Genomic DNA, 24,695 nt, shown 5'->3' with positions numbered 1-24,695 from the left:
AAAGTGGAGGGTAAAATGACTCGAGATACAGGTGCTGGGGAACAGGTGTCTCGAGGAATACAGGTAGAAAGAGAGGAGAAACAAGGCTTACATCCTGAATGTATTCAGAAAATGGAGGGGAGCAGGTGAAAATGGGAACGATAAACACCGATCCTCCCCCACACAGGTGCAGGAAGGAAAATGCAGAATGGAAGGCAATATAAAGGGAAGAACTATATTTTTCATTTCAATGACATGAACACCAACCTGTGCAGGTTTCTTGGGCGAGGTATGATATCTTCACCAGACGTGGCTTTTAAAGGTAAGGGAGACAGACAAAGCAAGGTGTGGATCTAGGGAGGGTCCGATTGCTTCCACGTTGGCAGTTGCAAACAAACCGGCTTATCCAGTTCCATCATTTACAGTCCTTGGTGTTTCATAGGGATATGTGTGCTACACCTAGCAAATATATAGCACCTGCCATTTCGCTGGCGGGAATAGAGAGAGGGGGGGTGAGAGAGGGGGGGTGAGAGGGCAGGGGGGGTGAGAGAGCAGGGGAAGAGAGGAGGAGGTGAGAAAGGAGGAGGTGAGAGAGGAGGGGGGAGAAAGAGGAGGGGGGAGAAAGAGGCAGGGAGGGGGGAGAAAGAGGCAGGGAGGGGGGAGAAAGAGGCAGGGAGGGGGGAGAAAGAGAGGGAGGGAGGGGGAGAAAGAGAGGGAGGGAGGGGGAGAAAGAGAGGGAGGGAGGGGGAGAAAGAGAGGGAGGGAGGGGGAGGGAGGGGGAGAAAGAGAGGGAGGGAGGGGGAGAGAGGGAGGGAGGGGGAGAGAGGGAGGGAGGGGGAGAGAGGGAGGGAGGGGGAGAGAGAGAGGGAGGGAGGGCGAGAGAGGGAGGGAGGGGGAGAGAGGGAGGGAGGGGGAGAGAGGGAGGGAGGGGGAGAGAGGGAGGGAGGGGGAGAAAGAGAGGGAGGGAGGGGGAGAAAGAGAGGGAGGGAGGGGGAGAAAGAGAGGGAGGGAGGGGGAGAAAGAGAGGGAGGGAGGGGGAGAGAGGGAGGGAGGGGGAGAAAGAGAGGGAGGGAGGGGGAGAAAGAGAGGGAGGGAGGAGGAGAAAGAGAGGGAGGGAGGAGGAGAAAGAGAGGGAGGGAGGAGGAGAAAGAGAGGGAGGGAGGGGGAGAGAGGGAGGGAGGGGGAGAAAGGGAGGGAGGGGGAGAAAGGGAGGGAGGGGGAGAAAGGGAGGGAGGGGGAGAAAGAGAGGGAGGGAGGGGGAGAAAGAGAGGGAGGGAGGGGGAGAAAGAGAGGGAGGGAGGGGGAGAAAGAGAGGGAGGGAGGGGGAGAAAGAGAGGGAGGGAGGGGGAGAAAGAGAGGGAGGGAGGGGGAGAAAGAGAGGGAGGGAGGGAGGGGGAGAAAGAGAGGGAGGGAGGGGGAGAAAGAGAGGGAGGGATGGAGGGGGAGAGAGGGAGGGAGGGAGGGGGGGAGAGAGGGAGGGAGGGAGGGGGGGAGAGAGGGAGGGAGGGAGGGGGAGAGAGGGAGGGAGGGGGAGAGAGGGAGGGAGGGAGGGGGAGAGAGGGAGGGAGGGAGGGGGAGAGGGGGAGAGAGGGAGGGAGGGAGGGGGAGAGAGGGAGGGAGGGAGGGAGGGGGAGAGAGGGAGGGAGGGAGGGAGGGGGAGAGAGGGAGGGAGGGAGGGGGAGAGAGAGAGGGAGGGGGGGAGAGAGGGAGGGGGGAGGGGGGGAGAGAGGGAGGGGGGAGGGGGGGGGGAGAGAGGGAGGGAGGGAGGGGGGGAGAGAGGGAGGGGGGAGAGAGGGAGGGGGGGAGGGGGGAGAGAGGGAGGGGGGAGGGGGGAGAGAGGGAGGGGGGAGGGGGGGGGAGAGAGGGAGGGGGGAGGGGGGAGAGAGGGAGGGAGGGAGGGGGGAGAGAGGGAGGGAGGGGGGGAGAGAGGGAGGGAGGGGGGGAGAGAGGGAGGGAGGGGGGGAGAGAGGGAGGGAGGGGGGAGAGAGGGAGGGGGGGAGAGAGGGAGGGAGGGGGGGAGAGAGGGAGGGAGGGGGGGGGAGGGGAGGGAGGGGGGGGAGAGAGGGAGGGAGGGGGGGGAGAGAGGGAGGGAGGGGGGGGGAGAGAGGGAGGGAGGGGGGGAGAGAGGGAGGGAGGGGGGGAGAGAGGGAGGGAGGGGGGGAGAGAGGGAGGGAGGGGGGAGAGAGGGTGGGAGGGGGGGTGAGAGGGAGGGAGGGGGAGAAAGAGAGGAGGGGGGGTGAGAGGGAGGGGGGGGGAGAAAGAGAGGGAGGGAGGGGGAGAAAGAGAGGGAGGGAGGGGAGAAAGAGAGGGAGGGAGGGGGGAGAAAGAGAGGGAGGGAGGGGGGAGAAAGAGAGGGAGGGAGGGGGGAGAAAGAGAGGGAGGAGGGGGGAGAAAGAGAGGGAGGGAGGGGGGAGAAGAGAGGGAGGGAGGGGGGAGAAAGAGAGGGTGGGAGGGGGGAGAAGAGAGGGAGGGAGGGGGGAGAAAGAGAGGGAGGGAGGGGGGAGAAGAGAGGGAGGGAGGGGGGAGAAGAGAGGGAGGGAGGGGGGAGAAAGAGAGGGAGGGAGGGGGGAGAAGAGAGGGAGGGAGGGGGGAGAAAGAGAGGGAGGGAGGGGGGAGAAAGAGAGGGAGGGAGGGGGGAGAAAGAGAGGGAGGGAGGGGGGAGAAAGAGGGAGGGAGGGGGAGAAAGAGAGGGAGGGAGGGGGGAGAAAGAGAGGGAGGGAGGGGGGAGAAAGAGAGGGAGGGAGGGGGGAGAAAGAGAGGGAGGGAGGGGGGAGAAAGAGAGGGAGGGAGGGGGGAGAAAGAGAGGGAGGGAGGGGGGAGAAAGAGAGGAAGGGAGGAGGGAGAAAGAGTGGGAGGGAGGGGGGAGAAAGTGAGGGAGGGAGGGAGGGGGGAGAAAGAGAGGGTGGGGGGGGGGAGAAAGAGAGGGAGGGAGGGGAGAGAAGAGAGGGGGGGGGGGGAGAAGAGAGGGAGGGTGGGGGAGAAGAGAGGGAGGGAGGGGGGAGAAGAGAGGGAGGGAGGGGGGAGAAAGAGAGGGTGGGAGGGGGGTGAAGAGAGGGAGGGAGGGGGGGAGAAAGTGAGGGGGGGAGGGGGGGGGAGAAAGAGAGGGAGGGAGGGGGGAGAAGAGAGGGAGGGAGGGGGGAGAAAGAGAGGGAGGGAGGGGAGAGAAAGAGAGGGAGGGAGGGGGGAGAAAGAGAGGGAGGGAGGGGGGAGAAAGAGAGGGAGGGAGGGGGGAGAAAGAGAGGGAGGGAGGGGGGAGAAAGAGAGGGAGAGAGGTGGGGAGAGATGTGGGGGGAGATAGAGGAGGTCGGGATGAGAGAGGTGGTGGGAGAGTGAGAGAGGAGGGAGGGAGAGTGAGAGAGGAGGGAGGGAGAGTGAGAGAGGAGGGAGGGAGAGTGAGAGGAGGGAGGGAGAGTGTGAGAGGAGGGAGGGTGAGTGAGAGAGGAGGGAGGGAGAGTGAGAGAGGAGGGAGGGAGAGTGAGAGAGGAGGGAGGGAGAGTGAGAGAGTGTGAGATGGGAGGGTGAGTGAGAGAGGGGAGGAGGGAGAGGGGGAGGAGGGAGAGGGGGAGGAGGGAGAGGGGGAGGAGGGAGAGTGAGAGAGGAGGAGGAGAGAGATAAAGGGGGAGAGTGAGAGAGGAGGGAGGAATAAGAGGTGGGGGAGAGTGAGAGAGGAAGAGAGAGTGAGAGAGGAGGGGAGAGTGAGAGAGGAGGGGAGAGTGAGAGAGGAGCGGAGAGTGAGAGAGGAGCGGAGAGTGAGAGAGGAGGAGAGAGTGAGAGAGGAGGGGAGAGTGAGAGAGGAGGGGAGAGTGAGAGAGGAGGGGAGAGTGAGAGAGGAGGAGAGAGTGAGAGAGGAGGGGAGAGTGAGAGAGGAGGAAGAGTGAGCGAATGGGAGAGAGAGGAGGAGGAGAGTGAGAGAGAGGGGGAGAGAGAGGAAGAGAGAGTGTGAGAGAGAGAGGAGGTTGAGTGAGAGAGGGGGGGGGGGAGAGTGGGAGAGGACGGAGAGTGGGAGAGGCCGGAGAGTGGGAGAGTGAGGGAGGGTGGGAGAGGTGGGAGAGTGAGGGAGGGTGGGAGAGGAGGGAGAGTGGGAGAGGGCAGAGAGTGGGAGAGGGCAGAGAGTGGCAGAGGGAGGAGAGTGAGAGAGGTATAGAAAGTGAGAGAGGAGGGGAGAGAGAAAGAGAGAGTGTGAGAGAGGAGGTTGAGTGAGAGAGGGGGGGAGAGTGGGAGAGGACGGAGAGTGGGAGAGGAGGGAGAGGGCGGAGAGTGGGAGAGGGCAGAGAGTGGCAGAGGGAGGAGAGTGAGAGAGGAGGGGAGAGAGAAAAAGAGAGAGAGAGAGAGAGAGAGAGAGAGAGGAGAGGAGGGGTGAGTGAGAGAGGGTGAGTGAGTAAGAAAGAGGAGGGTGGAGAGAGAGAGAGGGAGAGGGAGAGAGCAATGCGGTGCGAGCCGATAGTTAGTAAATAAATAAATAATGAATTTTGAATTTAATTTGGTGACGTCATCATTCGCCATGGTCATTGAAAAACCAAGTGGTCCATGTTCAATAGGAGGTGCAATTTGGTCTACGTGTCAATTTTGATGGGAATTGGCCCAGTATTTGGGCGTGATTGGCGTTTCGCATGCACAGACAGACAAAAAATTACTTTTATAATTTGTAATATTATATTACGATAATTTGCTCAAATTGCGAGCCAATGACATGCAAACACATATCGGGTTTGTAAGAACAAGTGTTTGGACACAGTGACCGATAACAAATTCAAATGGAGCAAGTGTTCCCAAGTGTTTGGCCGGTAAAGCAAAGCCAAAGATTGGACTTTTTAGGCAAATTGAAAGAGTTTCATGTCGATAATAGCATTTTGGTTATTTTCTATCAGTCCTTGATTCGAAGTAATCTTACTTTCAATTTTCTGTTATTTGGTATAATTTGTCCGAAGAGAATGTTAAGGAATCGGAGAGACACAGGAACATTCCCAGCCTTCCTTCCCTCAATTTGGACATTGTATGAGAACTAGCTTGTTGTGTTTTTAATGCAAGGACCCATCATGCATCACACCCACTTCATGTTTGTTTGATTTTAATAGTTCAGGCATTCACCTTCATGCCCCACTTACCTTTATGTGCTGTTGTTTTAGACTATGTTTATGGTTAATGCGACAAGGATTTAATGCACCCTTCTTGAATTGAATGGTCAGTGGATGAAAAATTTCAATGTTTCAGGTGAACAATAAAAAAGAAGAAACGAGAAAGCATCTGAAAATACAAAGCATGTCCACGTCCGTTTGTATAAAGACGTCTTCTTCTTCTTCTTCTTCTTCTTCTTCTTCCATATGCTCAAGAGTTTTAAAATGCAATTTTATGCAGCGTTGACCTTTGAACTTTCAATCTAAAAAAATAAAAATCAGCTTCTAGCTTTTGATTGGTGAAACAATTCAGTGACTTAAATGCAAATTATTAAAATTTCAGGTCAATCGGATGAAAATAGACGATCCTATGCAGCCTTGACCTTTTGATCTAAATAAACAATCGACTCCTAGCATTTGATTGGTGAACCAATTCATCGACCCAATATGCAAATTCTTAACATTTCAGGTCAATCGGATGAAAATTGAGAATTGTAGAAATTTTGTCGACGTTGACTTTTTGAACTTTAACCCTCAAAAAATATTTGGTGGTTGAACTGAGCAATACCTGATAGACCTGATATTCAAATCCCGTTCAAATTTCAAGTCAATCAGATGAAAATTTAGGATTTTAGAAATTGAACCTAAATTGTTGACCTTTGGCCTATGTTGACCTTTTGGCCGATGTCGACCTCAGGAATAAATTGGTGGTTGAATTCAGTGGCCCGATATGAAAATCCTCTTCGAATTTCAAATCAATCGGATGAAAGTTGACAATTTTACAAATTTGGCCTGTGTTGACCCTTTTGACCTGTGTTCACCTCAAAAAATATTTGGTGGTTAAATTTGCAGACTTAATGTGCAAATCCTCTTCAAATTTCAAGTCAATCGGATGAAAATTTATGATTTTATAATTTGGACAAAAGTTGTTGACCTTTTGACCTCAAAATAAATAGGCTTCTTGCTTTGACCAACTCAACCATTTCATGAAGGTCGGTTTTAAATTGTGACCTGTAGGCGATAGACATACAGACAGACAAATAAAGCACAAGGACAAGCAATCAACACATTTGAACAATCTTCGACAGACGGGGGTGAAAACTCAAACTCCAACAACCTTCGGTGTCGGAGGTAATAAAGGAGTAATGGAGTATGCACTGAGGGTACGTGCCCCAATTGGCATCACCAATCTACCGGAAAGGTAACGCGTTTATAAAAGAGCGAGGCCCCTGCCAGGTTTTGCGGTATCAATCGGCATCCGTAGTTGCTTCCCAACCCGACGAGGCTCAGACTTATTTATCCGTAGCGTCACGCGTGGCTGTCTGCAGAGCCAGACCAGAAGTCCCCCTCGTGGTAAAGCCCGAAGTCTGGTTCCGTAACAATATACAGACGAAAAACTTCCGTGAAGCATCGGTATATGTCTCTAAATTACGTACCGTTTCAACGTCAGTTGCACCCTGGCTGCACACACGTCCGTCTATTAATTACATACTGTTGGAGCATACCTTTTAAACCTTTCGACCCCTTAAACCTAAACTTCTGAAGACCCTTTAAGACCACATCGACGCCGTTAGACATTTACATCCTCAAGACCCCTAAAACCCCCCATCCATACCTTTAGACCCCATGAGACCATATAGACCCCGATGACTCTCCAGAACATTAAGACTCTTGAAACCCCCTATAACCCACAAGATGGTTAAGACCTTTTTCGCTCTTTCACGAGCCTCGACCTTGTATACAAAAAAAAAAAAAAAAAAAAAAAAAAAAAAACCCCCCAAAAGACCCTTATGACCCCCAATCCCCCAAGACCACTGAGATCCCAAAGACAGACCAGACCCTTAAGACCCCCTAAGACCACCTGATTCCGATTTTCTGATTCTGATTCCCTGATTCCCATCCCATTCCTATTCCCTGACCACCCTAAGACCACCTGATTCAGGGTATTCCCTTAAGACAGTAGAACCCTTAGGCATTAAGACCTCAAAGATCCCAAAGACCTTGTAGACCCAATACCACATTAGAACCATAAGCCCCTAGAGACCCCGTTAGACCCTTTAGAACCCTTAGACCCCCTCAAACCCCTATATACCTCTATAGACCCCCAATACCCTTTAGACCCCTTCACTCTTTAGACCTTTTATACCCTTTAGACCCCTAAAACCCCTAGACTCCACAGACACTCCAGACCTTTACACCCCTTAAGTCCCTTTAGAGTTTAGACCCCTTACACCTTAACAACATTGACACCTCTTACACACTTCAGACATGATAGACGGTTTGGACCCTTGACCATTTAGACTTTAGAGCATAACACCACTTCGACCTATTTACACCCTTTTCAGAAACTTTAGATTCCTTAGACATTTACATGCTTTCAAGATTACAGCCTGTTGACCCCAAAGACACTTTAGACCCTAACTACTATTGGAACACACCCTTTATACCTTTAGACTCTTAGACCATCTAGAACCTTTTAGGCGCAGACCGTACAAACATCTAAGTTTATAGTTTTCCAGCAAAACACAGACCACATCTTGTTTCAGCAAATGATGCGCAAACTCGACCCACCCAGAGGATGAGTAATTACTCTGATAGTCTAAAAATAAAGCAGAGCCTCCTGGGGGGGAAAAAACCTTTGGGGGAAAAAAAATTCATCAGTTGTTTTTATATTTTTGCATTGAGATTCGTTTCAAAATCGGTGATTGTTAAATCACTGATTAAATTTAAATTGATTGTTAAAATCACTGGGTTTTCACCCATACTCATAAAAGTATACCCAGCACATAAAACTCATACCCAGCACATAAAACTCACCCATACTGGGTTGAATATATCCCGCTTGTAAGTGATCCTCAGCAGTAGGCAAGGTATTCAGTGAACCAGTAAGGAGAACGCTATCATGAAAGTGTATTCCTGCCTCAAGAGTTATGCCATTCCTCACTCACTCACCGCGGGCAGGTAGGTGGTCTTTCTGTCTTCTACCGACTCCTCTCCGGCCTTGCTCCCCCAGCTCTCTCTGTGCTCTGTCCCCCAAATATTCCTACAGGTCGCACAAGATCTGCCAGCAACCCTCTGATGGTTAAACTGCCGAAATCTCGGCTCTCTGCTCACCTTCACTCCTTCATTCCTCTTTTCTCCCGCCTCTGGAACAAACTCCCACACTCCCTTCAATCCCACTCCTCCCTCCAGGTCTTTAAAACAGCTGTTCACCACCATCTCTTATCTTCCCCCATCCAAAACCTTGATCTTTTCTACCCCCACTAATTCACCCCAGATCCACCTTGTTTGTAATTCCAACTTCTTTCCTGGTAGTCCTGGCAGTGTCCATATGTTTTATGCCTCTCCCACCCCCTTTCCCATGCCTCCCCCCCAAAGCCCTCTCCCTCCCACAGATCTCTCGATGTCTCCATGTCTCTCGGTTCCTGCTCTCAAATGTTGTGTTTGTGTCCTTCCCCCTCTCTCCCCATCTTGTCTACCGCTCCCGATGTTATTTGTTTTATGTGTCGGTTGTGTGTCGGTTTGTCGGTTTGTCGGTTTGTCGGTTTGTGTGATAAATGTTCGCTCTTTCACGAGCCTCGATCTTATATACAAAAAAAAAAAAAAAAAATTGTCTTCATTACTAGTAATTAGCAAAATGTTGACGTCACTCCATGAGTCACAGCTTCTTCTCATGCCAGATGAAGAGGCCGGAAAATGGCTCGAAACCGGGAAAAAGAAATGGATGGAAGATAATCCCCAAAGTACACACTTTCAATGCCCGCATAAGTTGGAAGTGCTTCCAAGGTGGAAAAAATAATGAATGATTGGAGGTTAATTACTCACGACATCGTTGACTTTCAACTCACTGACGTTCCTTCACAAACCACGATAGAGTTCATCCAGAGGAAGAATGGTCTCTGCAAAGTTCAAGGGATGAGAAGGAATAACAGCTGATCCTGAAAATGAAACATGGATTTGTCATTTCAAACCGAGTCCACAACAAAAGATAATAATCCCGTCTCCAGAAAGAGGCAAAAGCCAACATCTCAAGTTGAAAAGCTGAATCTCAGCATTTCACGTGTTTGGCAAAGGACAAACATAATAACTTACAGGTTTGTACATGAAGTTTGACATTTTCTTTGTTACACAGCCGATTCATTTGGTTCAGAAAATGCTTTCCCAATACAATAATGAAGTTTAAAAAGTCAATCACAGTGATTGGGCATTTGCTAAGCCTTTACCTTCAGCTACCAGGACAAAATGAAGAGTAGGTGTGGCATATTTGCTTTATTAGTTGTTGCCAACAACTTCAGCTGAGTTGACAGGGTGGACATGCAACATGGTCGCTGGAGGCAAGACTGAGAGCGTGGCAAACAACATTCCAGTGAAGCTTGCGGTTGTTAAAGGTGAGGATCAAACAAGTTTTTAAAAAAATCTAAAATCACCCTCATTTATTTTCTCTGTGACTGTCGTGTTTCCTGTTTTTCCAGAAAACAGAATGACATTTGCTGGAAACATTTTTGATTTTATGTTTACAGTGACTTGGAACAAGACTCGGTTCTGAGATCCTTGTCATTTGCATTGGGGTCTATAACCACGAACACATTCCTGGTCGAGTCTGTGCTATCGGGATATGGCGAGTGATGTCGAGCGGAGGACCTGTAACTCGCAGTCATACAAATCATCTACATTAAAAAGTATATATCATTTTAATCACTCCAGAATACATACATATATATACAGACTTGGCATTTAATATGGAACTTTTTTTTTTCTTGACTTGGGTTTACTTTCTGAACTCAGTATATCAATCTGGTGAGTTTCTTTTACGCTTCGGTGATTTCTTTGTTAAAAGAACCATGTCACTGTCTGTCACAGCAAGAAGTCAATAACAGGATTATATCACAGGTGGCATGACAAAATGTACGGACAGGTACATTTGACGATTCGCTTCACAATCGGGTATATAAGGGTTGTTGCGTTCTGTATTAGTGGAAAACAACTGCTGCACGTCTACAAAAGTTATTGCCGCTTCCTTTGGAGATGGTCCGTCAACTCGACAATGCTGTTTGTCATGGAGTGGTGGCTTTACGAAATTCCGGCATGAAACAGCGTGCTATTGCTCGGCAGTATGGCATCACTCAAGGTCAGGTGTCAAAGATCCTGAAACAAAATGCTCAGAGGGGTGTCCCTACTCCAATACCGAGGCCAGGACGTCCCCGCAGAACCACAAGGAGGGATGATCGCCAGCTGCACCGGTTAGTCTGCAATGGCCGTACCAAGTCAGCTAATCGGCGTAGGGCTGAGTGGCAGCAACTGACAAATGTGCCTGTATCCAGAAGGCTAGTCAACCAACGACTGGTTCAAGCAGGCTATCGTGCCAAGCGTCCCCTGAGAAAGCCACGCCTAACCAGACAACACCGCCAGCGCCGATTGCAGTGGGCCAGAGAGCACCGTCAATGGCAGCCAGGACACTGGAATCACGTGATCTTCAGTGACGAGTCTAGATTTCTGGTCTATCGTCAAGATGGCCACGTCGGAGTGCGCAGACAAGTGCATGAAGCCTACAATGAAGATTGTATAGTGCCACGAGTCCAAGCTGGAGGTGCTGGGGTGACCGTTTGGGCTGCTTTTCATGCAGGGGGCAAAAGTGACCTGGTTGTTCTGAATGGAAACCTGAACCAGTTCAAGTCCAGGGCCATTCTGGAAGAAACATTATTTCCATTTGCTTGTGCAGCCTTTCGAGGAAACTTTGTCTTCCAAGATGACAATGCACGGCCTCATCGTGCTCGCATGATCCACCAACACTTTCTTGCTGACCGTGGTGTAGAGCATATGGAGTGGCCTGCCATGTCCCCGGATATGAATCCGACAGAAAACTTGTGGGCATAATTAACGCGTCAAATCGACAACTTGGACCAGCAGACTACCTCTGTGCGTGAATTGCAGCAGGCTATTGTCACTGCTTGGCAAGCGATTCCTGTCCAAACCTTGGCAAATCTCGTGAACAGCATGTCTCAACATGTACGTGCTCTCCTGAATGCTCGTGGGGTTACACGAAGTACTGAACTGTAATTTTACTGTCCGTAATCCCAGTCGTAATTGAAGTTTTGTTTTTGTTAAAAAAATTTTTGGCTAATGTGCAAAATAAAGAGATACTTCTGGAAAACGTACAGAAGTTTAACACAGTACTGTCCGTGAATTGAGTTCGATATCAGTTTACATCACTTTCAAGGATCAATTTATTTGTTTCGAAATGTCAAATGTGGTTTTTGTTTCTTTTAAAGGTCACATTAACAAAATCTAGAATAATTTCAACATAATTCCAATGAACTTTTGGTTCTAAGTCATCTTGAAAAGTAAGTTCACCCCCACAAAAAAAATATTCCATATTAAATGCCAAGTCTGTATATATATATATATACACACACCTCAACATGCCACGCCACGTTACAGAGGAACGGGCTTATTTTAGCTGAGGATAATGACTGTACCTGAGTTGCTGTGTTGTCATGATTTACAGCAATCATAATACAAACAATTATTTTGCACAAATGTATTTGTTGTGTTTGTGATATTACATTTTTATAAGCAATTTAGGTTGAAAATATTTTAAAATTTCAAAAAAGAACCCCTCAGCACATATATAAAGGAGGGGTAGGTGCAGACTGGAAGTTTGGGACGATTACACCTCACCACCACAAAAATAAAAACCTCACCACCACGTAATTCAAAACACCTCACCACCACGTAATTTAAAACACCTCACCACCACGTAATTCAAAACACCTAACCACCACGTAAATAAAAATACCTCACCACCACGTAATTCAAAACACCTCACCACCACGTAAATCAAAACATCTCACCACCACGCAATTCAAAAGACCTCACCACCACGTAAATAAAAACACCTCACCACCACGTAATTCAAAACACCTCACCACCAGGTAATTCAAAACACCTCACCACCACGTAATTCAAAACACCTCCCCACCACGTAATTAAAAACACCTCACCACCAGGTAATTCAAAACACCTCACCACCAGGTAATTCAAAACACCTCACCACCACATAATTCAAAACATCTCACCACCACGTAATTCAAAACACCTCCGCACCACGTAATTCAAAACACCTCCCCACCATGTAATTCAAAACACCTCACCACCACGTAATTCAAAACACCTCACCACCAGGTAATTCAAAACACCTCACCACCAGGTAATTCAAAACACCTCACCACCACATAATTCAAAACATCTCACCACCACGTAATTCAAAACACCTCCGCACCACGTAATTCAAAACACCTCCCCACCATGTAATTCAAAACACCTCACCACCACGTAATTCAAAACACCTCACCACCACGTAATTCAAAACACCTCCCCACCACGTAATTCAAAACACCTAACCACCACGTAATTAAAAACACCTCACCACCACGTAATTTAAAACACCTCACCACCACGTAATTTAAAACACCTCACCACCACGTAATTCAAAACACCTCACCACCACTTAATTCAAAACATCTCACCACCACGTAATTCAAAACACCTCCCCACCACGTAATTCAAAACACCTCCCCACCACGTAATTCAAAATACCTCACCACCACGTAATTCAAAACAACTCACCACCACTTAATTCAAAACACCTCCCCACCATGCAATTCAAAACACATCCCCACCACGTAATTCAAAACACCTCACCACCACATAATGCAAAACACCTCACCACCACGTAATTCAAAACACCTCACCACCACGTTCTTAAAAACATCTCACCACCACGTTATTAAAAACACTTCACAACTACGGAGAAAAAGGTTTGAGGGAGTAGTTCAGTGACAACACAGACACTGCCCAGATATGTAGATATATAGATAGATGATGGTACCCGAGTTTCTGTTTTGTCATGGTTTACACCAATCATATTACAAACAATTATTTTACACAAATGTATCTGTAATATATGTGGTATTACTTTTTATAAACAATTGAAGTTGAAGAATTGAAGATTGAAGTTGAAAAAAACCAAAACATACCCTTAGGACATACACACGGGAGATATAGATGCATACCAGAAGTTTAGTACGATTTCACAAAAGTTTGAAGGAGTAGTTCAGTGACAAGACAATACAGACAATGCACAGATATATATATATATATATATATATATATATATATATATATATATATATATATATATATATTGTATATATATATATATATATATATATATATATATATATATATATATATATATATATATATATATATATATATATTGTTACAGACGCGGTTGTGGATGTTAGTTTACCGAGCGGTTTGGTATGACCACGTCTGCACAAGTTACCCGATTATACTCGAACGTTGCCGAGTCGCGCTATGCTAGGTCAATGAAGGAAAAGACACACGGCTGGGTTTCAAATGACACGACACCAAGGGTTCAGTTCTCAAGACCTCCGGAGGAGGTTATATTAGGGCGGAAGGTTAGATTACAGGGATGAGAGGGACACCACAGAAAGACAAGCACTTAGACACACTCTTATATTAACCCCAACAGACGACAGATAAACGGGACAAAAGGCTGACTCACACGGGGATTGATGGCAAGGAAAGGCGGGTAGCGATGGCTCCAGGTGCACCTGGGCTCAGGGCAGAATCGACCCGGTTCGGTCCGGTCCAAAGATGCGGGGAGGTATCGTCGCGCTGGGGGTGGCGGTGGCTTCCTCTGCTCTCCGTAGTTCAGGCGCATCTCACCTCACATCCGGTAAGTCGCCGCGTATATCCGGCGGGGAGTGACACGCCCTCGGCTCGTTAGCTCCGCCCCAGCTGGAATCGGCTCGTTGCTTCTCATTGGGTGCGTGCGGGGGGGTTACCGGCTCCGCCCTTGATGAGGGCTGACAGGGAGCCCCTTCGTGGTAACCCCGTCGGAGCGCATGGTCATGGCGGCTAACCGAGCCGGTGTGAGGATGCACACTCCCCGCACGCCGTGCCGCGCCCCTCTGTTGTTGTAGTTGTTGTTGTAATTGTTGTTGTTGTTGTTGTTGTTGTAGTTGTTGTTTCATGGGGAAGATGGGAGGAGGTAAGGGGAGGTCCTAAACTCACTACTGGTGCCATACAATCACATTCTGGTGCAACGAAGAGTCATAATTAATGGAAACGAGTCCTTAACTGACATAGACTAAGAATAACTAGCAAGATGTCCGAAAGTTGTCTACGTGAGATGCGGTGGACCTGGGCACGACATTTAATGGGGGAAAAAGGGGAAGGTCGGTTCTACAGAGTGTTATTTACAGGCAATGGGACTAGGGAATGGGGGATTGGGGGTAGTTGGGGAGTATTGGGGAAATAGGGGAATATTTACAAGCGGATATGGAGGCCAAATGCCATATTCGCAACATTGCACCCTTCTCTACCCTCGGGGCGTCCCGACCCGATAAATTTTTACCTAGTTTAGTGTGGCACTCAGATGTAGTTCCCACTACCAATAACTCTACCCTGAGTGCGACAGTTTTACAGATATTCACAAATGAGTAAATATGTCCCCCTGCGACGTTGCACCCTTCTCCTCACAGAAACACACCCACAGGATAACCGAATCCGGAAAGAATTCGCAAACTAAACATACAGCCGGTAGGGAGCATTATTTACACGACTACGCTGCTATTTACACTACGATCCAGGACCTGTTTCTGGAGGAACACATGCAGATGTTATGCATAGAGAGAGCACGCATGCCAGCATCGATACACCAACCCACGAGTGCTCTGTGGCCTACGGCCTTTAATAATGTGCAGAGCACCCCTTCCAAGCATCAAAAGCACCACCCCATAACACAGTCAGCACCATCCGGTGCACCAATAAAGTGTTTCTAAATCACTGTGTGGTGTCGCAGCCGGCCGATGTTCTGCCGCTGGTCTTGCCTTCGTGTGGTGCACTTGGCCTTCTTACTTCTTTCAAAAATAAAGAAAGGCGCCAACCGCGTCCATTTCTCTATTGTGGCCGTCAGGGGGCCAACTGTTAGTGGTTCACCTTGTATGGCATAGGTGCCACGTTGACCCATAGGTCCATCCATGGGTGGTGCTTGGCCGCAAAAGAACTGCGGTCCATTGTGGGTGGCCACAAACATTGCGGTCCATATGGTGTATCGATCCAGGCAGCAAGCAGCGAAAGTGCAGGCCCACAACTGCGTAGCCAGCACCTCTCTCTCCTCTCTCTCTACCCCAAAGCCAGATCCTCGGAGGTGGGAGACAAAAGAAGAAGACAAGTGAGTAAGGTGGTAAGGGCGCAAAAGTGCACGCAATGTAAGATGATGCACACTGGGGGCACATGGGAACCAGGTGAGACAGGTACGTTCCTATCGTACGCTCCCCCCCCCCACCAGGTAACCTACATGGCCCCTCCCTTACCCCTTACTGTATCCACAAAACACAACACTACCCATAAACATCTATTTTACAAATCAACAAACATCCCTACTGTCTTCCCCGTTCCTCCCATAAACCAAATTCGTCTTCTCTCCCTCCTAACCAATCAAATTTGCCATTTTCAACTCTCATCAAAATTTGCCATCTCCAACTCAACATCATAATTTGCTATCACCAATTCATCATCAGTCCCTCCTAGGGAGGGAGAGATGGAATCACCCCAATGTCTCATCCACGTCGTGATGCGTCTCACAAATCCAACAGTAGTCCTTACTTCCTGCAACAGAACAAAGAAAACACAGGTGTGGAGTCATCATCATCACCACAGGTAAGTGGCTGCGTATGGTGCGACAGGTTCATCAAGCCTAACTATTTCCTAAATGACTTTAACAACTTTACACTACCCGGGGTCTTTCTCCGGCCAAACCATTGGCCCTCTTACACTATGGGTTCTAAAAACCAATTCCCATTGGCCAAACTGTGGTGCTTTTCAATTTGGGGTCTCACTCCCCCGATTCATCTCCCGGTGCCCTCGCACAATTTCTGGGCTGTGGCGTGTACCTCTCCCAGCGGGTCTACCCACCTGCACACCTCCACCACTGCAGTTGCCTCCGAGCTTACCTGCTCCTTACCCTAACCTAACTACCTGGGGAAGGCCCTCTGGCGCTCTCCCCACTCGGTGCCCTCTCTGGCACTGGGCTACCCGGGTCCGTCCTCCGGATCCTCGGGCCCCATCCACAACTCTACCGGCTCCCAGAGCCCACCTGCGGCCTCACCTGGCCGACATCCTCACAGTGGTGGAGTGCCCAACCAACTACACACACTAACAGGCTACACGCCCAGCCATTTCCACGACACTAATGCACCCATTCACAATACCATTCTGCAACCGCACCACAAATGCCAATATCCAACCACAATTTACCTATACCCTCTACCTAACACTTACACTACCCGCCCCGGGTACACGTGAAAGGGGTCCAGTCTTCCCCCATCCACACCTTCGCACCATGCACACCACTCCGTACCACTTACTCCAACTACTCCACACACCTGCACCTGCACACCTGTGCTCTCACACCTGGTGCCACCTGCACCCTTCTCTCCCCAAGCGCATTCGCGCTGATCCACAACACTCATTACTCATACACTGCTCCACACACCTGTCCAGTTGCACACCTGTGCAATCACACCTGTTCGATCACACCTGTTCAATCCTCACCTGTTCAATCCTCACACACACGGCATCATCTCAGCTAACTACTCCCCTCTGAAACTTGCGCTTCCCAGTCGTCCCTTTAAACTATTGCACTCCCACGTCATTATCATCCATACTAATCTACCTGCGTCCCCACTACAGGTATCAGTCACTAACTAACTTTAACGTTACCTAATGTCATCTTCTCTAGATCCCTACACACCATATCCTAACCCACCCTGGCTCGGTTGTCGTAGCCACCCCATAAACTATTGCGCATTTGCCCCCCCTGTGAGAGATGGTGGATTTGCCATCCCTCCACATCGGGGGTCTCTCACTACCAATTTCGCTCGTCCAAATCCAACAATTCAAAAATTTTTCATTTACTGCCAATTCTACCCATACCATCATCAAATTTTGCTTTTTTTTCTAATTTCGGGGCCAAAACACTATCCTCATCACCCGTCTACTTATTACATCCTCTCGGTGCGCAATTCCCGTCCAAAGCCCGGCTTTGTAAAGCCAAGCCATGAATGCGGGTTGTTCTGTGCCAGCGGCTGGATGCGTCCGGCACTCGGTGCAGGGACGGGGGCTTACCCGGGCCGAGATCCCACGCACCATCTCGGCGTGGAGCCATCCAATGTCCCGATCTCGACCTGCCGGAATGCCTCAACAAAAAGTGGTCGCCATGACGACTCTTTCTATCGGGCCGCCCGCTCCGCCTAGTGGAGCACGGACGCGGCCGTTCAAAGCGAGGCCCGGCACGCACCGAGGGCCCGATTCGGCTATAAGTCGTTCTACCCGCTACTCCGTGTAACGTCGATGCTTCACCTGCATGCTTACACCCCGCAGCCCGTTCCTTGCTCACACATCCAGCCGTCTCCATGCTCCTCGTACCTCTCCTTACACACCTCGGTACCCCCATTCCACTCACAGCCTTAGTCACACACCTGACCACCGAACACTTTGGCACACATTCGTTGGTCGCACACCTCACCAACACACCGCTTCGCGCCCCCTCCTCGGTCACCTCCTCTGTGACAATCACAGGTGTGCCCTCATTCGCACACCCAACCACGTGCCTCACCACCAACTCCAGCGTGCATTCCCACTCACGCTCTACCATTCCAGGTGTGCATCCTTCCATCCCAGGTGTACATCCTCGCTCACCTGTCACAACCAACTCACTCTCCTTGTCACTCTCACTACTCTCACCACCACTCTTGACAACGCACTCACCCTTACTCTTGACAGCGCACTCTTTCCTCATGCACCTGTCCGTCACACACCTTTCTCGCGCACACTCTCCCGTTACACCCTCTGTAACCCTCACCACAGGTGGACACTCTTCCTTACTTCTGACAGCGCACTCTTTCCTCATGCACCTGTCTGTCACACACCTTTCTCGCGCACACTCTCCCGTCACACCCTCTGTAACACTCACCACACCGCGCTTCCATGTGCCCCCTCGCACACGCGCTACGACCGACTCATTCTCGCCAGCACCCTCACTCCTTGGCACGCACTTTTTCCTCACACACCCCAGAGTCGGACTTTCTCGCACACCTCCTCTTTCGCACACCAGACCTGTCGCACACTTCACCAACGGCCTTTCACGAACACCCGGGTCCATCTCGACCCCCAAGCTTCTTAAATCCCCTGGCGCATCATACGCACGACCATATTGGTCACCACTTACACCGGGTCCTCTTCCTCTTCGCTTCTCCTCCATCACCTGCGAATCCCTCATCCGGTTAATGAGCACATCATCACGATCCAAACACAGACTTTGGACCAATTCTTTTATCTCCTCTTTTATCTCTTTGTTATCCCCTCTCCGTCGCTTCTTAATTTCGCTCACCCCTTCTTCCACTTCTTCTAATTTCTGCTTCACCTCTTTTATTCCCCGGTACGTCTCCTCAAGCTCGTCCTCCAAGGCTACCTTGACCGTTTCCATGTGCGTCCTCACCTGCCGGTCCTTCGTCTCCATCACCTCTATCACCTCGTCCAGCCTCGTTGTCAGTCCCTTACGTACCATCTGACATTCCCTCTTCGTCGCTACCAAGTCATTTTTTAGGTCATTTTGTGTCGCTTTTAACCCTCCTATTACCACAGTGTTCCTTTGAACCTGCTCCGTTAGTCCTTTTTGTCCCTCCGTCAGCTGTTCCACCTCCTGCGTCAGGTCCTCTATGCCCCCTTGTAACTTTACAGTCCCCTTTCTCACCTCCTTCTCCATGTGCTCCTTACAGTGCCTCACCTCCTCGCGCACTCCTCCGACCTCCTCACTCACACCTCTTCTGATCTCCTTTCCCATCACTTGCATCTCCTGCCCAGATGCCACCCTCATCTGCTCCATTTCCTCCCTGTGAGCATCCAGTTTGGTTTCTACCCCCATTCTGACCCCCTCTATCTGCTGCTCCATTTGTTTAACTTCCCTTTCCGCTTGGTCCCTCATGTCCCTCAATTTGCCTTCCATACTGTTTTCTAACCCTATTAACCCATTTCTCACCTCTTTTATCCCGTTGTCTAACCCCTCAAAATTATTGTCTAACTTCCCAAATTTCTTGTCTAACTCCTCAAAATTATTGTCTAACTTCCCAAATTTCTTGTCTAATCCCTTAAAATTATTGTCTAACCCCTCACTGGTACCCCTCGCTTTGTCCCTCATTACCCCCATTTGGTTTCCCATTACCCCCATTTGGTTTCCCAACCGCTCACTATCAGCCCTCATTCCCACCATTTGTTCCATAAGGGCCCTCATTTGCAGGAGGAAAAGGTTCGAATCCACCAGGGGCGCTGCCACGGTCGCGGGCGCGGTGCCCAGCGAGGCACCATTTTGTGCGTCTGCTACCCTCGCTGCTTCGCTCTCCTCGCGTCCCTCAATTTGGTCCTGGACCGACCCTGCCTCACTCTCCACTACCGGACCCCAGCCGACTTGGTCTGCCATAGCGCGACTTTCAAAATTCGGGTTTTTATTTCCGTATAACAAAATCAAATTTCGCCGTTATAATTTCGTCGAGCGCAGTAAACGCGCTCCGGATCGATTCTACCTCCCAAAGTTTGGGCCTAACAAATTTAGTCCCGGGTCCGAATCCCACTCCTCGACACCAATTGTTACAGACGCGGTTGTGGATGTTAGTTTACCGAGCGGTTTGGTATGACCACGTCTGCACAGTTTACCCGATTATGCTCGAACGTTGACTAGTCGCGCTACGCTAGATCAATGAAGGAAAAGGACACAACGGCTGGGTTTCAAATGACACGACACCAAGGGTTCAGTTCTCAAGACCTCCGGAGGAGGTTATATTAGGGCGGAAGGTTAGATTACAGGGATGAGAGGGACACCATAGAAAGACAAGCACTTAGACACACTCTTATATTAACCCCAACAGACGACAGATAAACGGGACAAAAGGCTGACTCACACGGGGATTGATGGCAAGGAAAGGCGGGTAGCGATGGCTCCAGGTGCACCTGGGCTCAGGGCAGAATCGACCCGGTTCGGTCCGGTCCAAAGATGCGGGGAGGTATCGTCGCGCTGGGGGTGGCGGTGGCTTCCTCTGCTCTCCGTAGTTCAGGCGCATCTCACCTCACATCCGGTAAGTCGCCGCGTATATCCGGCGGGGAGTGACACGCCCTCGGCTCGTTAGCTCCGCCCCAGCTGGAATCGGCTCGTTGCTTCTCATTGGGTGCGTGCGGGGGGGTTACCGGCTCCGCCCTTGACGAGGGCTGACAGGGAGCCCCTTCGTGGTAACCCCGTCGGAGCGCATGGTCATGGCGGCTAACCGAGCCGGTGTGAGGACGCACACTCCCCGCACGCCGCGCCGCGCCCCTCTGTTGTTGTAGTTGTTGTTGTAATTGTTGTTGTTGTTGTTGTTGTTGTTGTTGTTGTTGTAGTTGTTGTTTCATGGGGAAGATGGGAGGAGGTAAGGGGAGGTCCTAAACTCACTACTGGTGCCATACAATCACATTCTGGTGCAACGAAGAGTCATAATTAATGGAAACGAGTCCTTAACTGACATAGACTAAGAATAACTAGCAAGATGTCCGAAAGTTGTCTACGTGAGATGCGGTGGACCTGGGCACGACATTTAATGGGGGAAAAAGGGGAAGGTCGGTTCTACAGAGTGTTATTTACAGGCAATGGGACTAGGGAATGGGGGATTGGGGATAGTTGGGGAGTATTGGGGAAATAGGGGAATATTTACAAGCGGATATGGAGGCCAAATGCCATATTCGCAACAATATATATTGTTGCGAATATGGAATTTGGCCTCCATATCCGCTTGTAAATATTCCCCTATTTTCTCCAATACTCCCCAACTTTCCCCAATCCCCCATTCCCTAGTCCCATTGCATGTAAATAACAATCAGTAGAGCCGACCTTCCCCTTATTCCCCCATTAAATGTCGTGCCCAGGTCCACCGCACCACACGTAGACAACTTTCGGACATCTTCCTAGTTATTCTTATTCTATGTCAGTTAAGGCCTCGTCTCCATTAATTATGACTCTTCGTTGCACCAGAATGTGATTATATGGCATCAGTAGTGAGTTTAGGACCTTTCCCATACCTCCTTCCATCTTCTTCCCCAACAATTACAACAACAACAGAGGAGATGGCGGCGGAGCGGGGGAGGATGCGTCCTCACACCGGCTCGATTAGCTCCAGACCATGCGCTCCACGGGGTTACCACGAAGGGGCTCCTTGTCAGCTCCTCGTCAAGGGCGGAGCCTGGTAAACCCCCCGCACGCACCCAATGAGAAGCAACGTGCCGATTCCACGAGGCGGAGCTAACGAGCCGAGGGCGTGTCACTCCCCGCCGGATATACGCGGCCACGCGCCGGATGTGACGAGAGATGCGCACCCAGCTTGGAGAAGGAAAGCCACCTGCGAGCGCTGAGTCAGATGCGCCCCCAGCTTGAGCAGACAAGACGCCATCCGAGCGCTGCGACCTCCCCGCATCTCTGGACCGGACCGAGTCGATTCTGACCTTTGAGCCCAGGTGCACCTGGAGCCATCGCTACCCGCCTGTCCTTTCCATCAATCCCCGTGTGAGTCAGCTTTGTCCCGTTTATCTGTCGTCTGTTGGGAATAATATAAGATTGTGTCTAAGTGCTTGTCTTTCTATGCTGTCCCTCTTGTAGTTGTAATCTAACCTTCCGCCTTAATATAACCTCCTCCGGAGGTCTTGAGAACTGAACCCCTGGTGTCGTATTGTGTTATTGTAATCCAGCCGGGTGTCTTCTTTTTCTTATTGAGCCAGCATCGCGCGACTTCGTCAACGTCGAGTATAGTCGGGTAATTTGTGCGGACACGACGGCCATTCCGCTCGGCCCACTTTAACATCAAAGTCGTGTCTGTAACAATTGGTGTCGGGAGTGAGATTCGAGGCCCGACCAAATTTTGAAAAAAAAAAAACGAATAGAGGGAAAAAAAAAAATTTGGTCAAAATTTGGAGCGGCCGAAATTCGTTTTGTTTTACAAAACCCGAATTTTGAAAGTCGCGCTATGGCGGATCAAGACGGCTGGGGTCCGGTTAGGGAGAGTGAAGCAGGGTCGGTCCAGGACCAAATTGAGGGACATGAGGGACATGAGGAGAGCGAAACAGCGGGGGTAGCAGACGCGCGAAATGGCGCCTCGCACATAGCTACGGCGGCCGCACCCGCTGCACAAGTGGGAGGGATGGCCCAGATGCAGGTCCTCATGGAGCAATTTATGGCGCAAATGCAGGCGTCCCTCAAACTGCAGAGTAACCAATTGGGGAACCGGATGGATGCTCAGGGTGAGCGATTAGAGGGCCAAATGAGGGGTACCGGTGAGGGATTAGAAAAGAAATTTGAGGGGTTAGACAACGGGATAAAAGAGGTGAAACATGGGTTAGAGGGGGTAGAAAATAGAATGGCTGCCCAGGAGAATCAGATAGAGGGAGTGAAAAATGGGTTAGAGGGGTTAGAAAACAGTATGGAAGGCAAATTGAGGGACATGAGGGACCAAGCGGAAAGGGAAGTTAAACAAATGGAGCAGCAGATAGAGGGGGTCAGAATGGGGGTAGAAACCAAACTGGATGCTCACAGGGAGGAAATGCAGCAGATGAGGGTGGCATCTGGGCAGGAGATGCAAGTGATGGGAGAGGAGATCAGAAGAGGAGTGAGTGAGGAGGTCGGAGGAGTGCGCGAGGAGGTGAGGCACTGTAAGGAGCGCATGGAGAAAGAGGTGAGAAAGGGGACTGTAAAATTGCAAGGTGGTATAGAGGAGTTGACGCTGGGAGTAGAACAACTGACAGTGGGACAAAAGGAGTTGGGGGACCAGGTAAAGAAGAACACAGCGGTAATAGAGGGTTTAAAATCGACACAGAAGGAGATGAAAAAGGACGTAGGGGTAATTAAAAAAGAGTGTCAGACGGTACATGAGGACCTGACGAGGAAAATGGACAAGGTGGTAGAGGTAATGGAGGTTAAAGAGCGGGAGGTGCGGGAGCACATAGAAAAAAATAAAGTGGAGTTAGAGGAAGAACTTAAAGGGGCGCACGAAGAGATGAAGGAGATGAAGCAAAAATTAGAAGAAGTGGAAGAAGGGGTGAGCGAAATTAAAAAGCGACGGAGAGAGGATAAGAAAGAGATAAAAGAGGAGGTAAAAGAATTGGTCCAGAGTCTGTGTTCGGATCGTGATGATGTGCTCATTAACCGGATGAGGGATTCGCAGGTGATGGAGGAGAAGCGAAGAGAAAGAGGACCCGGTGTAAGTGGTGACCAATATGGTCGTGCGTATGATGCGCCAGGTGATTTAATAAGCTTGGGGGTCGAGATAGACCCGGATGTTCGTGAGAGGCCAAGAGTGAGGTGTATGGCTGGTCCGGAGGGTATGGAACGAGAGGTGCGAGGTGTGGGTGAGCAAGGTTGTGGTGGTGGTGGTATGGAATGGGTAGCGGGTTGCGGAGGTGTGACCCATGCATCAACACCAACAGGGGTAGTTGTTGGAGGGACCGGGGAGGCATGAGAGCCCCTTGGGGGTAGTGTACTGTGGGGGCCCGGCCGGTTCGGCCCCGCGCTGACCCCGCAAGGGGCGACGCACGGGGTCCGGCAGGCGGGCAACGACTCACATATGAGGTGGTCCCACAAGGTCCCACTCGCGCCGTATGACGGCAAGAGTGATCTACGCGCGTACCTGGCGCAGTTCGACTGTGTGTGTAAGGGCAACGGTTGGGGTGAGGACGAAGGTGGAGTACACCTGGTGGCCGCATTGCGCGGCGCGGCGGCGGAGGTGCTGACGGCATTACCAGCGGGTGCTCTCACCCTGCCAGCCCTCCGCGACGCCCTAATTAATCGATTCGGCATAGAACAGCAGAGCGAGCTTGTTAAAGCTCAGCTCGCGCTGCGAAAACGCAAGCCCCAGGAAGCCATCGGGGAACTTGCCCACGACATTCGCCGCGCAGTGGGGATCGCACATGCTAGCATGGCAGCGGATTCCCGGGAAAGCCTGGCGCTGGACCATTTTATCCAGGCCCTCCCGGATATTGAGCTCCGGCAACAGCTCGCCATGTGGCGCCCGCAGACTCTGAGCCAGGCGGCTGACGCTGCGGCCCGTTGGGAAGCAGCGAGGCCCCTAGCCCGAGGGGGCGAGCGTCTCGCAATGGCGGTCCGCCAGGTGGGACCCCCGATGGAGGGCGGACCCCTTAGGGGACCCGCCCCCGACGTGGGTCCTGACCTGGCGGGCATGGTCCGGAGGCTGGTGGACCAGCGCCTGGCGGGACCTGGACCATGGCAGGCGGCCCCGGAGGTGGCCCGCGGTGGACCACGAGCGGGTAATCCAATTCGGACCTACAGGGGGGGGAATTTGGAATTCCGGAGGCAAGCACCTTATCAGGTGAGGTGCTATACCTGCAACCGCCTGGGTCACCTGGCGCGGCACTGTCGAAACGCGCGCCGGGATGATCCCCGGCAGTTGAGGTCCTCAACTCCGCCCAGGGGGGAGCGGGTTA

The 24,695-nt window shown here is 50.8% G+C and overlaps 1 protein-coding gene across 7 annotated transcripts in view; it reads right to left on the bottom strand.

The window, feature by feature from the left end:
• Nucleotides 1–9,336, bottom strand: part of LOC137437957 (calpain-1 catalytic subunit-like) — a 111,632-nt gene extending 102,296 nt beyond the window's left edge. For 2 of the 7 annotated variants that reach the window (XM_078766715.1, XM_078766716.1), the window contains exon 1: nucleotides 8,046–8,327. In XM_078766715.1, coding sequence (XP_078622841.1) covers nucleotides 8,046–8,312 — 267 coding nt within the window. In that variant the 5' untranslated portion in view covers nucleotides 8,313–8,327. Of the gene's footprint in view, nucleotides 1–91; nucleotides 485–7,910; nucleotides 8,328–8,918; nucleotides 8,993–9,185 lie in introns of those variants that run through there. The other 5 variants (XM_078766721.1, XM_078766722.1, XM_078766717.1 and 2 more) reach the window with 5 other exon arrangements.
• Nucleotides 9,337–24,695: the final 15,359 nt, after the last annotated feature.

This window comes from Myxine glutinosa, chromosome 12, assembly GCF_964187855.1.
Source record: "Myxine glutinosa chromosome 12, kmMyxGlut1.1, whole genome shotgun sequence".
NCBI lineage: Eukaryota > Metazoa > Chordata > Myxini > Myxiniformes > Myxinidae > Myxine > Myxine glutinosa.
This window is presented reverse-complemented; position numbering and strand designations above follow the sequence as displayed.